The sequence below is a fragment of the Pelodiscus sinensis genome, chromosome 14 (assembly GCF_052426305.1).
Source record: "Pelodiscus sinensis isolate ZL-2025 chromosome 14, ASM5242630v1, whole genome shotgun sequence".
Lineage (NCBI taxonomy): Eukaryota > Metazoa > Chordata > Testudines > Trionychidae > Pelodiscus > Pelodiscus sinensis.
In genome coordinates this window covers 47,323,410-47,337,227 of record NC_143065.1, presented here as the reverse complement: position 1 = coordinate 47,337,227, position 13,818 = coordinate 47,323,410, and the positions used below count along the sequence as shown (strand labels likewise).

The 13,818-nt window shown below is 62.8% G+C and overlaps 1 protein-coding gene across 11 annotated transcripts in view; it reads right to left on the bottom strand.

Moving 5' to 3' along the window:
• The window catches only part of PPIP5K1 (diphosphoinositol pentakisphosphate kinase 1), a 130,554-nt gene that overhangs the window by 6,476 nt on the left and 110,260 nt on the right, over positions 1-13,818 (bottom strand). For all 11 annotated transcript variants that reach the window (XM_075916965.2, XM_089782136.1, XM_089782134.1 and 8 more), the window contains 2 exons: positions 7,678-7,815; positions 7,228-7,338 (listed from right to left, as the gene is read on the bottom strand). In XM_075916965.2, the coding sequence (XP_075773080.2) occupies positions 7,228-7,338; positions 7,678-7,815 (249 nt within the window). The remainder of the gene's footprint in view (positions 1-7,227; positions 7,339-7,677; positions 7,816-13,818) is intronic.

Below are 13,818 nucleotides of genomic sequence, written 5' to 3'. Positions count from 1 at the left end.
GGGGGAGAGATCCGGCAGGGGGTACACAGAGAGTGCAGAGCAGGGGGGGAGGAGGAGAGAGAGATCTGGCAGGGGGTACACAGGGAGCGCAGAGCCGGGGGGGGGAGAGATCCGGCAGGGTGTACACAGGGAGCGCAGAGTGGGGGGGGGGGAGAGATCCGGCAGGGTGTACACAGGGAGCGCAGAGCGGGGGGGGGGAGAGATCCGGCAGGGGGTACACAGGGAGCGCAGAGCGGGGGGGGGGAGAGATCCGGCAGGGTGTACACAGGGAGCGCAGAGCGGGGGGGGGAGAGATCCGGCAGGGTGTACACAGGGAGCGCAGAGCGGGGGGGGGAGAGATCCGGCAGGGTGTACACAGGGAGCGCAGAGTGGGCGGGGGGGAGAGATCCGGCAGGGGGTACACAGGGAGCGCAGAGCGGGGGGGGGGGGTGATCCGGCAGGGTGTACACAGGGAGCGCAGAGCGGGGGGGGGAGAGATCCGGCAGGGTGTACACAGGGAGCGCAGAGCCGGGGGGGAGGAGGGGGGAGAGATCCGGCAGGGTGTACACAGGGAGCGCAGAGCCGGGGGGGAGGAGGAGAGAGAGATCCGGCAGGGGGTACACAGGGAGCGCAGAGCCGGGGGGGGGAGAGATCCGGCAGGGTGTACACAGGGAGCGCAGAGCGGGGGGGGGAGAGATCCGGCAGGGGGTACACAGGGAGCGCAGAGCGGGGGGGGGGGGGAGAGATCCGGCAGGGTGTACACAGGGAGCGCAGAGCGGGGGGGGGAGAGATCCGGCAGGGTGTACACAGGGAGCGCAGAGCGGGGGGGGGGGGAGAGATCCGGCAGGGGGTACACAGGGAGCGCAGAGCGGGGGGGGAGAGATCCGGCAGGGGGTACACAGGGAGCGCAGAGCGGGGGGGGGGGGGAGAGATCCGGCAGGGTGTACACAGGGAGCGCAGAGCCGGGGGGGAGGAGGAGAGAGAGATCCAGCAGGGGGTACACAGGGAGCGCAGAGCGGGGGGGGGGAGAGATCCGGCAGGGTGTACACAGGGAGTGCAGAGTGGGGGGGGGGGGGAGAGATCCGGCAGGGTGTACACAGGGAGCGCAGAGCGGGGGGGGGAGAGATCCGGCAGGGTGTACACAGGGAGCGCAGAGCGGGGGGGGGAGAGATCCGGCAGGGTGTACACAGGGAGCGCAGAGCGGGGGGGGGAGAGATCCGGCAGGGGGTACACAGGGAGCGCAGAGCGGGGGGGGAGAGATCCGGCAGGGTGTACACAGGGAGCGCAGAGCGGGGGGGGGGAGAGATCCGGCAGGGTGTACACAGGGAGCGCAGAGCGGGGGGGGGAGAGATCCGGCAGGGTGTACACAGGGAGCGCAGAGCGGGGGGGGGAGAGATCCGGCAGGGTGTACACAGGGAGCGCAGAGCGGGGGGGGGAGAGATCCGGCAGGGGGTACACAGGGAGCGCAGAGCCGGGGGGGAGGAGGAGAGAGAGATCCAGCAGGGGGTACACAGGGAGCGCAGAGCGGGGGGGGGAGAGATCCGGCAGGGTGTACACAGGGAGTGCAGAGTGGGGGGGGGAGAGATCCGGCAGGGTGTACACAGGGAGCGCAGAGCGGGGGGGGGAGAGATCCGGCAGGGTGTACACAGGGAGCGCAGAGTGGGGGGGGGGAGAGATCCGGCAGGGGGTACACAGGGAGCGCAGAGCGGGGGGGGGAGAGATCCGGCAGGGTGTACACAGGGAGCGCAGAGCGGGGGGGGGAGAGATCCGGCAGGGTGTACACAGGGAGCGCAGAGCGGGGGGGGAGAGATCCGGCAGGGGGTACACAGGGAGCGCAGAGCGGGGGGGAGAGATCCGGCAGGGTGTACACAGGGAGCGCAGAGCGGGGGGGGGGAGAGATCCGGCAGGGGGTACACAGGGAGCGCAGAGCGGGGGGGGGGAGAGATCCGGCAGGCGGTACACAGGGAGCGCAGAGCGGGGGGGGGAGAGATCCGGCAGGGTGTACACAGGGAGCGCAGAGCGGGGGGGGGGGGAGAGATCCGGCAGGGGGTACACAGGGAGCGCAGAGCGGGGGGGGGGAGAGATCCGGCAGGGGGTACACAGGGAGCGCAGAGCGGGGGGGGGAGAGATCCGGCAGGGGGTACACAGGGAGCGCAGAGCGGGGGGGGGAGAGATCCGGCAGGGGGTACACAGGGAGCGCAGAGTGGGGGGGGGGAGAGATCCGGCAGGGGGTACACAGGGAGCGCAGAGCGGGGGGGGGGAGAGATCCGGCAGGGGGTACACAGGGAGCGCAGAGCGGGGGGGGGGAGAGATCCGGCAGGGGGTACACAGGGAGCGCAGAGCGGGGGGGGGGAGAGATCCGGCAGGCGGTACACAGGGAGCGCAGAGCGGGGGGGGGAGAGATCCGGCAGGGTGTACACAGGGAGCGCAGAGCGGGGGGGGGGGAGAGATCCGGCAGGGGGTACACAGGGAGCGCAGAGCGGGGGGGGGGAGAGATCCGGCAGGGGGTACACAGGGAGCGCAGAGCGGGGGGGGGAGAGATCCGGCAGGGGGTACACAGGGAGCGCAGAGCGGGGGGGGGAGAGATCCGGCAGGGGGTACACAGGGAGTGCAGAGTGGGGGGGGGGAGAGATCCGGCAGGGGGTACACAGGGAGCGCAGAGCGGGGGGGGGGAGAGATCCGGCAGGGGGTACACAGGGAGCGCAGAGTGGGGGGGGGGAGAGATCCGGCAGGGGGTACACAGGGAGCGCAGAGCGGGGGGGGGGAGAGATCCGGCAGGGTGTACACAGGGAGCGCAGAGCCGGGGGGGAATCTGGCAGCGAGTGACAGCAGGGTGCAGCCAGGGAGCGCAGAGCCAGTGGGGTGGCAGAGATACATAAGAGCGGCCAGACGGGGTCAGACCTAAGGCCATGGAGCCCAGTGTCCTGTCTGCAGACAGTGGCCAATGTCAGGTGCCCCGGAGGGAGGGAATCAAACAGGAAATGATCAAACCATCTCTCTCCTGCCATCCATCTCCACCCTCTGACAGAGGCCAGGGACACCGTTCCTTACCCATCCTGGCTAATAGCCTTTTATGGACTTAAATTCGTGGAGGTTATCTAGTTCTCTTTTAAACCCTGTTCTAGTCCTAGCCTTCACAACCTCCTCAGGCAAGGAGTTCCACAGATGACTATGCGCTGTGTGAAGAACTTCCTTTTATTTGTTTTAAACCTGCTGCCCATTAATTTCATTTGGTGGCCCCTAGTTCTTATATTATGGGAACAAGTAATTAACTTTTCCTTATTCACATTCTCCACACTACTCATGGTTTTATTATACCTCTATCATATCTCCCCTTCGTCTCTTTTCCAAGCTGAAAAGTCCCAGTCTCTTTAATCTCTCCATATATTTGACCTATTCCAAACCCCTCAGCATTTTAGTTGCCCTTCTCTGAACCTTTTCTAATGCCAGTGTATCTTTTTTGAGGTGAGGAGACCCCATCTGTACACAGTATTCCAGATGTAGGCGTACCATAGATTTATATAAAGGCAATAAGATATTCTCTATCCCTTTTTTAATGATTCCTGACAGCCTGTTTGCTTTTTTGACTGCTGCTGCTGCACACTGCGTGGACATCTTCAGAGAATATCACGATGACGCCCAGAGTGCTTTCCTGATTAGTTGTAGCTAAACAGCTATTCATATTATATGTATAGTTGGAAAAAATAACCCCCATGTGCATTACTTTACATTTCTCCACTTTACATTTCATTTGCCATATTGTTGCTCGGTCACTTAGTTTGGTGAGATCTTTTGGAAGCTCTTCACAGTCTGCTTTGGTCTTAACTCTCTTGAGCAATTTAGTGTCGTCTGCAAACTTTGCCACCTCACCGATTAGCCCTTTCTCCAGATCATTTATCAATATGTAGAATAGGATTGGGCCTAGGACTGAACCTGGGGAACACGCCTAGTGACCCCTCTCCATTCTGAAAACGTACCATTTATTCCTACCCTTTGTTTCCTGTCTTCTAACCAGTTCTCAGTCCAAGAAAGGACCTTCCCTCTTATCCCATGGCCATGGAATTTACACAAGAGCCTTTGGTGAGGGACCTTGTCAAAGGCTTTCTGGAAATCCAAGTGCCCTGCATCCACTGGATCCCCCTTGGCCACGTTTGTTGACCCCTTCAAAGAACTCTAACAGATCAGTAAGACAGGATTTCCCTTTACAGAAACCCTGGTGACTTTTGCCCAACAAATTCTGTTCTTCTATGTGTCTGACAATTTCATTCTTTACTATTGTTTCTACTAATTAGACTTACTGGTCTGTAATTGCCAGGATCGCCTCTAGAGCTCTTTTTAAATATTGGCGTTACATTAGCTACCCTCCAGTCCTTGGGTACAGAAGCTGATTTAAAGGATCGGTTACAAACCATAATTAATAGTTCTGCAATTTCACATTGAGTTCTTTCAGAACCCTTGGGTGAATGCCTTCTGGTCCTGGTGACTTGTCACTGTTAAGTTTATTAATTAATTTCAAAACCTCCTCTCATGACACTTCAATCTGTGATAAGTCCTCAGATTTGTCACCTACAAAGAACAGGTCAGGTTTGGGAATCTCCCAAACATCCTCAGCAGTGAAGACTGAAGCAACAAATTCATTTAGTTTCTCTGCACTGACTTTACCGTCTTTAAGGCATGTAGATTAGACACATAGGCAAAGGCAAATGAAGCCGCGATTTAAATGATCGCAGCTTCATTTACATTTACATGGCTGCCGCGCTGAGCCGACAAACAGCTGATCAGCGGTTTGTCTGCTCAGCGTGCTAGTCTGGACGCTCCCCTGCCGACATCAAAGCCCTTTGTCGGCAGCCCCGTTATTCCTCGTGGGATGAGGTGCACTTGGATTTCCAGGAAGCCTTTGACAAGGTCCCTCACCAAAGGCTCTTGTGTAAATTCCATGGCCATGGGATAAGAGGTTTACATTTAAATCGCGGCTTCATTTGCCTTTGCCAAAACAACAAATCTCCATGGCAGCCATGTAGTTTAGACGTACCCCAAGTGTCCTTTCGTATCTGGCTTCCTGCTTCTGATGTACTTAAACATTTTGTTCTTACCTTTGGAGCTTGCGGCTGGCTGTTCTTCATGCTCCTTTTTGCTTTTCTTATTACATATTTACACTTCATCTGGCAGTGTTTGTGCTCTTTTCTATTTACCTCGCTAGGGTCTGACTTCCACTTTTTAAAAGATGTTTCTCTCTCACTGCTTCTTTTACATGGTTATTAAGCCCCGGTGGCTCTTTTTTAGTCCTGCTACTATGTTTTTTAATTTGGAGTATACATTTAAGTCCGGCAGCGAGTGATGGCAGGGTGGAGCCAGGGAGCTCAGACCCGGGGAGGGGGGTGCAGCCAGGGAGCGCAGAGCCAGCAGGGGGGGAGAGGCAGGGTGCAGCCAGGGAGCGCAGAGCGGGGCAGGGAGAAGAGAACAGCTCAGACGTTCAGCCTGGCCCTAGAGCAGGGCGGTGGAGAACTTCCGACCCCCCCTTAGCACTGAGGAACCCTCGCCTACTGCGGGACTGGAGCACACAGCACCTGCTAGCCTGGGCCCCCCTAGGCTTGGGGGTGCAAGGGGAACGTGGGTTCTCCTGCTTCTCAGCTGGGAGCCACGTCAGCGAGCGCTTGGGGTTTTTTTGGCTGGGTCCTGTGCCTACAAGACCAGGAGAAGAGGGGTGGTGAAGGAGGGTCGCAGCCCCGTGGCCTGCAGAGCACAAGGATCTGGAGGGAGCAGGCCTCACCAGGCAGGGAGCAGCTGGTTAACGGCTCGGAGACAGAGGGACAGTTTTGTTTCCGATGCTCCTAACGGCCCCAGGGCTCCATTAGCAAGCGTGGCCGGCTCCAGCCCCAGCGCCGTGCTCAGCGGGTAAGCGGGGGGCCCTGCCTCTGAGACGGTGCCTGGGAGAAACTGGGGAGTGGGCTTGAGCACGCTGACTGCCCTGAACGGCCTGCTCCGCACGCCGAGGCAGCCACACGCCCGAGGGACGGGGGCGCGCAGCCCGCCTGGGCCTTGCCTGGAGGAGGGTCTCCCATTGGGCGCGCACAGCCCCCCGGCACAGCGAGGCTCGGCGAGGCTCGGCCCGCTTGCTGCTGCCCGAGCGCTCACCCGCCCCGCTGCCCTGAGGCGGGCCGAGGTGGCTGAGGAGGGAGGGGCCTGTCAGCCCGCCCACATCAGCGCGCCTGGGAGGGTTTTTCCACGCGGGAGGCCTGAGGCCACAGAAGCGAGCATGGCTGCTGGGTCAGCCCCTGCTCACCAGAGTGGCCTCCCTCACCCCCACCCTGTGGGCTCCCAGCCCGGAGGTAGAGCTGGGGCGCTGCGATTCCAGCCTTCGCGTCACACCACAGCCAACAGCTCCGGCCGGCCCCAGGCCCGAGGAGCAGGGTCTGTGCGCACACAAGCTGGGGAGCGGGAGGCGGGCTGGAACGAAGACAGGAGCCGGTGGGAGGACGGGCCTCGTGTTGCCATCCTGCCTCAGGGAAGGGGGCTGACACCCCGCCAAGGTCTGAAATGCCGCCTCCCGGGGGGAACCTGGCCCAGGGGCCAGAGGGGAGATGAGCCTTGCTCCCCAGTGCAGGGGAGACGCTCTGCCCCTCGCTGCCTCGCACAGAGCGGAGGGAGCACCCTGGCCTCGGCCGCCCTTGCAACCGCGGGCACTGGCTGCAGACTTCTGCTGTCCCTGCACCTGGGCTAGTCCCAGGCCCAGAAGTCCATGGGGCTGCGCGGAGAGGGCAGCGGGCGCTGGGGCATGGGAAGAAGGGGTCTCTGCCTCCCGGCTCGGAGCCACTGCACACTGGAGCGGGGAACACCTGTGGGGGGCCAGGCAGTGTCTCTGGGGGCTTGGCCGCTCGCGCGCTGGAGCCGGGAACACCTGTGGGGGGCCAGGCAGTGTCCCGGGGGGCTTGGCCGCTCGCGCGCTGGAGCCGGGAACACCTGTGGGGGGCCAGGCAGTGTCTCTGGGGGCTTGGCCGCTCGCGCGCTGGAGCCGGGAACACCTGTGGGGGGCCAGGCAGTGTCTCTGGGGGCTTGGCCGCTCGCGCGCTGGAGCCGGGAACACCTGTGGGGGGCCAGGCAGTGTCCCGGGGGGCTTGGCCGCTCGCGCGCTGGAGCCGGGAACACCTGTGGGGGGCCAGGCAGGCTCCCTCCACTCGGCGGGCCCCTCCCCCACCACAGGGCCGAGCCCCGAAAGCCGCCCAGCCCCGCCGGGACGCGAACACTCACACCACGGGGGCTTGTCCGGGCGCGGGCGCAGTGGCAGGGAGGACGAGAGGATCCTCTGCGGCAGGAAGGGGTCACCAGGCATCTGGCTTCCGCCCATGGAATCGAAGACAGCTTGGGAGAGAGAACAGCCACTCGGATTAACCCCCGGAGCGGGAAACACCCGGCAGGGCCCCCCTACGCTGGGACCCAGGCGCCGCACCCCCACTGCCATTCTGCTCGCGCTCCGATGCCGTTTGGCCGACACATGCAGGCGCCCGCCTCCCTCGCTAGAGCAGCAGGCCTGGAACCCCTCCCTGCAGTTGGCTAGGGGTCTGGCCCTCTTCAATGCCCCTCCACTGGCCACGGAGCCCAGAGGCTGGAAGGGCTTCCCAGGGGCGTGGCCAGCTCCCCTGCCCCCCACGGCTCTGGCACTGCTCCCGGTCTCCTCCCCCCCAGCCAGCCCCCCAGTACCGATGGATGCTCGTGAGTGCGAGTTGCTGTAAGTTCTGCACACGAACGTCAGGAACTCATTGACCTGCCGCAACGAGAGGGAGTTGTGCAGCGTCTCCAGTGGGTAAATGGTGGGAACCATGGAGCAGCCTTCAAAGCCTGCAAGAAACCCAGGCAGCCAATCAGTACAGCAGGGCCAGGGGGACGGTCACGGGGCAGAGGGGAGTGCAGGCTGCTTCGTGGCCCTTTGAGGAACTGCTGCCATCCGCTTGGCTCTTCTGGTGCCTTCAGTCTGAGCCACGTCGCCCTCCCCCCAGCCGGGAACGCCAAGCAGCAGCCATTTCCCCACAGACCTGCCAGGCCGGCCGGGTTCCCCTCACACACGGGAGCCAAGTAGCCACCTGCCCCTGTCCAAGGCACTCGCTCCCTGGGCTCTCCTACCCAGCAGGGGTCCCCCACTGCGGCAGGAGACAGGGCGCGCCCCAGCCCCTGTGCGCTCTGAGACAGAGAGGAGACTGACGGGACAGAACCGAGGAAGAAGGCGGGGACGCCCTTCCAGGCGCTCCTGCCTCCATGTCCCCCGCCCCCGTGCTGCCCATTCCCCCCCCGCCTGCTCTCTGACGCTGAGGGACTGGGCCCTTTGTCCTCCTCCACAGCCCCTCCCAACCCTGCAGGCAGCTCGGCTTCACTCCCGCTCTGCACACGTGCCGACCAGCGCCTAGGGCGGAGGCCTGGGCCCTCGTCTCCCGTGGGCGCGGCTGCGATTCCAACACCTGGGCCAGTCGCGTCACGTGGCGATGCCACCGCCGGGGCCCGCCCCCCAACGCTCCCGAGGGCGGGCGAGCCCTGAGACTGACCGGGCCCACGAGCTCTCGCAGCGCTGGGAAGAGGAAGCGCCAGCGGCTGTTTGTTCCAATGTGCAGTGAGTCAGAGGAGGGCCGGCGAGAAGCTGGAGGGTTTCGGCAGCAGCGGCTTGTAAATACCAGACCCGGGCTACCGCCAGCGCGGGAGGCGCCTCGGGCCCGGGCACTCCTGCACCACAAGGCCAGAGCCGTGGCAGAGCACAGCGCTGAGAGGAGACACGCCCAGGGGCTAACGGCTCAGGTGCTGGCCAGTGTAGCTGGAGCAATGGCGCGCCGGCAGCTGCGTTTCCCGGAGGGAGGACAAGCCGGACAGCACCTGGACTGGAGGGACAGAAACGTCGCTCCCCAGGAACGGGGACGGCCTGAGGGGGCCTCTGTGCAGGCCCATGCCGGGGCAAGCTGGAGAGCCCTTCGGTGCTGCAGCAATCTCCACGGCCCCACCGCCTCCAGGCCCAGGCAGGGGACGCACAGACGGGGAGGGGGAAGGCAGAGCGCTCCCAAGCAACCAGGAACTGGGGAGTACCCCAAAGGGCCGCTGGGGGACTCGGGGAGGAAGACTGGGGCGTACCAACGCACCACAGAGGCCAGGCAGGAAACCCTGGGGCGCTGTGCGGTGACACTGCTGAGGCCCTGGGGGTTTGCCACCAGGTCTCCTCGGGGCGGGCCGTGTTCTCCTCCCTCCTGGCGGTCGCTTGGATATAGGCACAGTCTGCAACACGGGCGCATCGGGCTGCCTCAGCAGGGTTCTGGGGTTTGCCACCAGGTCTCCTCGGGGCGGGCCGTGTTCTCCTCCCTCCTGGCGGTCGCTTGGATATAGGCACAGTCTGCAACACGGGCGCATCGGGCTGCCTCAGCAGGGTTCTGGGGTTTGCCACCAGGTCTCCTCGGGGCGGGCCGTGTTCTCCTCCCTCCTGGCGGTCGCTTGGATATAGGCACAGTCTGCAACACGGGCGCATCGGGCTGCCTCAGCAGGGTTCTGGGGTTTGCCACCAGGTCTCCTCCGGGCGGGCCGTGTTCTCCTCCCTCCTGGCGGTCGCTTGGATATAGGCACAGTCTGCAACACGGGCACATCGGGCTGCCTCAGCAGGGTTCTGGGGTTTGCCACCAGGTCTCCTCGGGGCGGGCCGTGTTCTCCTCCCTCCTGGCGGTCGCTTGGATATAGGCACAGTCTGCAACACGGGCGCATCGGGCTGCCTCAGCAGGGTTCTGGGGTTTGCCACCAGGTCTCCTCCGGGCGGGCCGTGTTCTCCTCTCTCCTGGCGGTCGCTTGGATATAGGCACAGTCTGCAACACGGGCGCATCGGGCTGCCTCAGCAGGGTTCTGGGGTTTGCCACCAGGTCTCCTCCGGGCGGGCCGTGTTCTCCTCCCTCCTAGCGGTCGCTTGGATATAGGCACAGTCTGCAACACGGGCGCATCGGGCTGCCTCAGCAGGGTTCTGGGGTTTGCCACTCAGCTGGAACGGGGCAGGAATCAAGTTTTCGTCTGCAAGTCTGGTGTCCTAGAGTCTCGATTTTAAGGGTCACTGCAGGTTGGTTCCCGGTGGTTTCTGCTTCCACCACGGAGGAGCTGGCAGGAAGGTGGCACTTCCGGCCCTTGGCCGGCACGGGGGGGTTGCCACTGTGCTTCAGGGACCACAGCCAGCCGGTGCCGTGGGGCAGAGCTCTCCACTGCCTGTCACTGGCCCCCTGCTGACCTCCTGCAGGGCTGCTGCAATGGCTTCGCCTGGGAACGACGCCGAGGAGGCCCAGTGCCTCCATTGGTCCCGGGGCTCGCTCCTTGCTTTGCGGGGCCGGAGGCGTCTGCTCCGCCGAGGGACCCTTGCGGGGCGGAGAGAAGCAGAAGGTCTCTCCAGGCCCCAGCCGCCAAGCAGGCAACGCGGGAGGGGCGGTGAACACGGTGCCCGCCAGCCATGGTAGGCCCCACTGGAAAGGGCTAGTCTGGCGCAGTCTGAGCGCCCTAGGCGGCTGCAACGCCGGTGTATGAGCAGCAGTTACAGCATCGAGGTCTGTGTAGGCACGTCAGGGTCAGCTCTAGGCTCGTGTCCTGGAGGCTGACACCGGGGACCAGGCTCCTCCTGGAACCGCTGTGGCCGGTGATCCACGCCACGCACTGTGCGAGCAGGCGCGGTGCCCGTGTGCGCCCGTACGGACGGTTGCTCAGATGGGCCCGTGGACTTAGGAGATCCTGGTCAGGGTGAGTGGCGCGTGCCGTGGGACTCTGCCCAGCGGAGGGGGGTAGCGGGGCTCGCTTACCCAGATCTGACTCCTGGCGGCTGCGTGCCAGAGCGGGGTGCCCACTCCTCCCTTGACTGAGTCCATTGCCACTGGGACAGGGATTCAAGGGGGGCTGGCACCGGCAGCCAATGTGTCTTGTGCCACTAGCAGACCCTCTGGCGTGGCTAAGGGTCCCGCTCCTGTCCGGCTGCTCCACTCTACGAGCTGGACCTGTGAACCAGAGGGGGCCGAGAGCTGCCTGATGTGGGTCCACGTGGGGCTCGCCCACAGACTTAATCCTGTTGCTTAGGGGGCTGCAGCAAAGGGACCCGCACCATCCTCTTCGGGTGTAGGCAGACAGCTCCAAAGGAGCACAGTGGTCTGAGGCGTCGGTGCTTGGCGCCATGTCGGGTGAGTGCACCGGCGCCGGAGTCAGGGCTGGCTCCAGCAGGAGGGCACGGAGCCAAATGTTCCACTCCTGAAGCTGTTGCTGATGAGAGCTCTGCCCAGGCAGCACGAACAACTCCCGTGTAGGGCACTGACTGGCACAGGTATCTGCGGGGGTCACAAGATTTGAATGCCGAGACTGGGGCATGCCCCGACCCAGGCAAAGTCCCAAAGGGGGCCAGAACCCCCCCCCCGTTGCCTAGCCGTGTCCTACAAGAGCAGGGATCCAGCTACACAAAACAAGGAAGAGTCAAAATGAAGGCGGCTACAGTGGGTAGTGGAGCAAAGCAGTCGCGTGCCCCATCACGGGCTCATCCCCAGTGAGGAGGGGGAGCACGCGGCAGCCCGGCTATCACACCACAGAGGTGCCACTCCATGGGCCGCCAGGGGACAGTCTGCACAGGGCAGCACGCACCCCACTGGGGAATGCACATGAGCAAGCGCTGGAGCCCTTGGAGGACAACTCCCATCTGGATGCATCATCTCCGGCTGGTTCTCCCCACGACTCACTGGAGGACAGCTTGGACCCTCTTTGAGAGGCAGGTGTTTTCACCTTCCGCAGCTCATTCTACCACTTGCTTTGACCACGCTAACGGGACACACCCTGCTGCAAACGTTTCTAGCTTCTTTTTTATCTCTGATTCTTTAGAGAGAACTCACGCAGCTGGCTCAAGAAATTGAGAGAGAAGAAACTGAAGGCAATACAGACGTTATCCATCTCCGGAGTCCATAGGAAGCTCTGTTCCATCTATGGCAATATCTCATTGAGTTAAAAAGTAAGTTTTTAGCCAAGATTTGGACACTTTGGACTGCAATCCTCTGGTTTTAGCTGCGAATGTCTTTTCTTCTTGGCTCCGCGTACAATGTTCTAACTGAAGTGGTTTTAAAATCGGTAGGTCCCTCTTCGCAACCCAAAGTGAATACTGAATTACTGGGGTTTTTAATTCCCTTGGCTTTTGAGACGCACCTCTCCCGTGTTTAGCTACAAACATGCCCTAGACCCTCCACACAGACCACCACAACGGCCGGGCTGTCGGAGGCCAAGGCTTGGGTCCTTGGGTGAGCTCTAGCAGACACAGGAAGGAGACCAGCGAGGTCTCCAGCAGGGGCTCTGTCAGAGCCGCCTGGTTTGTCCAACCCCCTCTTCCCTCGAAGTGATCCTGCCTCTTCTTATAGTCTTTGTTGCTAGGAGACCAAGGCTAATTCTAGTCACATCTGCACAGCAACAGCCATTTCCTCATCCCTTGCTGGTGGCAAGGGCCCCTTGCGGGAAACCAGATTATTTCTGCAAGCTCCCCTCCGCCAATATCGCCACACACGGGCGCTTTCTTCGCACCGTGAGCAGCCCCTTCTGCCCCCGGCTCGGCAAGGAAAAGCCAGTCCATGCACACCCCCGGCTCGGCAATGAAAAGCCAGTCCATGCACACCCCCGGCTCGGCAATGAAAAGCCAGTCCATGCACACCCCCGGCTCGGCAAGGAAAAGCCAGTCCATGCACTCCCCCGGCTCGGCAAGGAAAAGCCAGTCCATGCACACCCCCGGCTCGGCAATGAAAAGCCAGTCCATGCACACCCCCGGCTCGGCAAGGAAAAGCCAGTCCATGCACACCCCCGGCTCGGCAAGGAAAAGCCAGTCCATGCACTCCCCCGGCTCGGCAATGAAAAGCCAGTCCATGCACACCCCCGGCTCGGCAATGAAAAGCCAGTCCATGCACACCCCCGGCTCGGCAAGGAAAAGCCAGTCCATGCACACCCCCGGCTCGGCAAGGAAAAGCCAGTCCATGCACACCCCCGGCTCGGCAAGGAAAAGCCAGTCCATGCACACCCCCGGCTCGGCAAGGAAAAGCCAGTCCATGCACACCCCCGGCTCGGCAAGGAAAAGCCAGTCCATGCACACCCCCGGCTCGGCAAGGAAAAGCCAGTCCATGCACACCCCCGGCTCGGCAAGGAAAAGCCAGTCCATGCACACCCCCGGCTCGGCAAGGAAAAGCCAGTCCATGCACACCCCCGGCTCGGCAAGGAAAAGCCAGTCCATGCACACCCCCGGCTCGGCAAGGAAAAGCCAGTCCATGCACACCCCCGGCTCGGCAAGGAAAAGCCAGTCCATGCACACCCCCGGCTCGGCAAGGAAAAGCCAGTCCATGCACACCCCCGGCTCGGCAAGGAAAAGCCAGTCCATGCACACCCCCGGCTCGGCAAGCTGCATGCGCCAGCAGGGGGCAGTCTGCGCAGGGCCTCCGGGCTGGCCAGCATCGGCAGGGCACTCTCCTGCACACCCCTGGATCTCCCCTCCCCACTCTCAAGCAGCCAGAGGCTCTACCCCCCAGCATGCCTGGCGGGGAGCAGTCCCGCCAAATAGCTCGGATGCGGAAATTCCATGCGGACTCCGGCAGGTGGGGACCAGCTCCCACACATGGAGCTGGCGCCATGCAGACAAGATGCTCTGCAGCCCTGCATGAACCTGGCCTCTCTGGAAAGCAGAGCTCCTCCCTCTCCCAAGCAGACGCCAGTCACCTTGGGCGACAGCTGGCGCACGAGCACCCACGCCCTGCAATCTGGGCCAGAGAGGTTCGGTCAGCTGTGTCCATGGGCCCTTGCTTCTACCCTGCATGGGGGCGAGTCGGTCACTGCTGCAGCTCC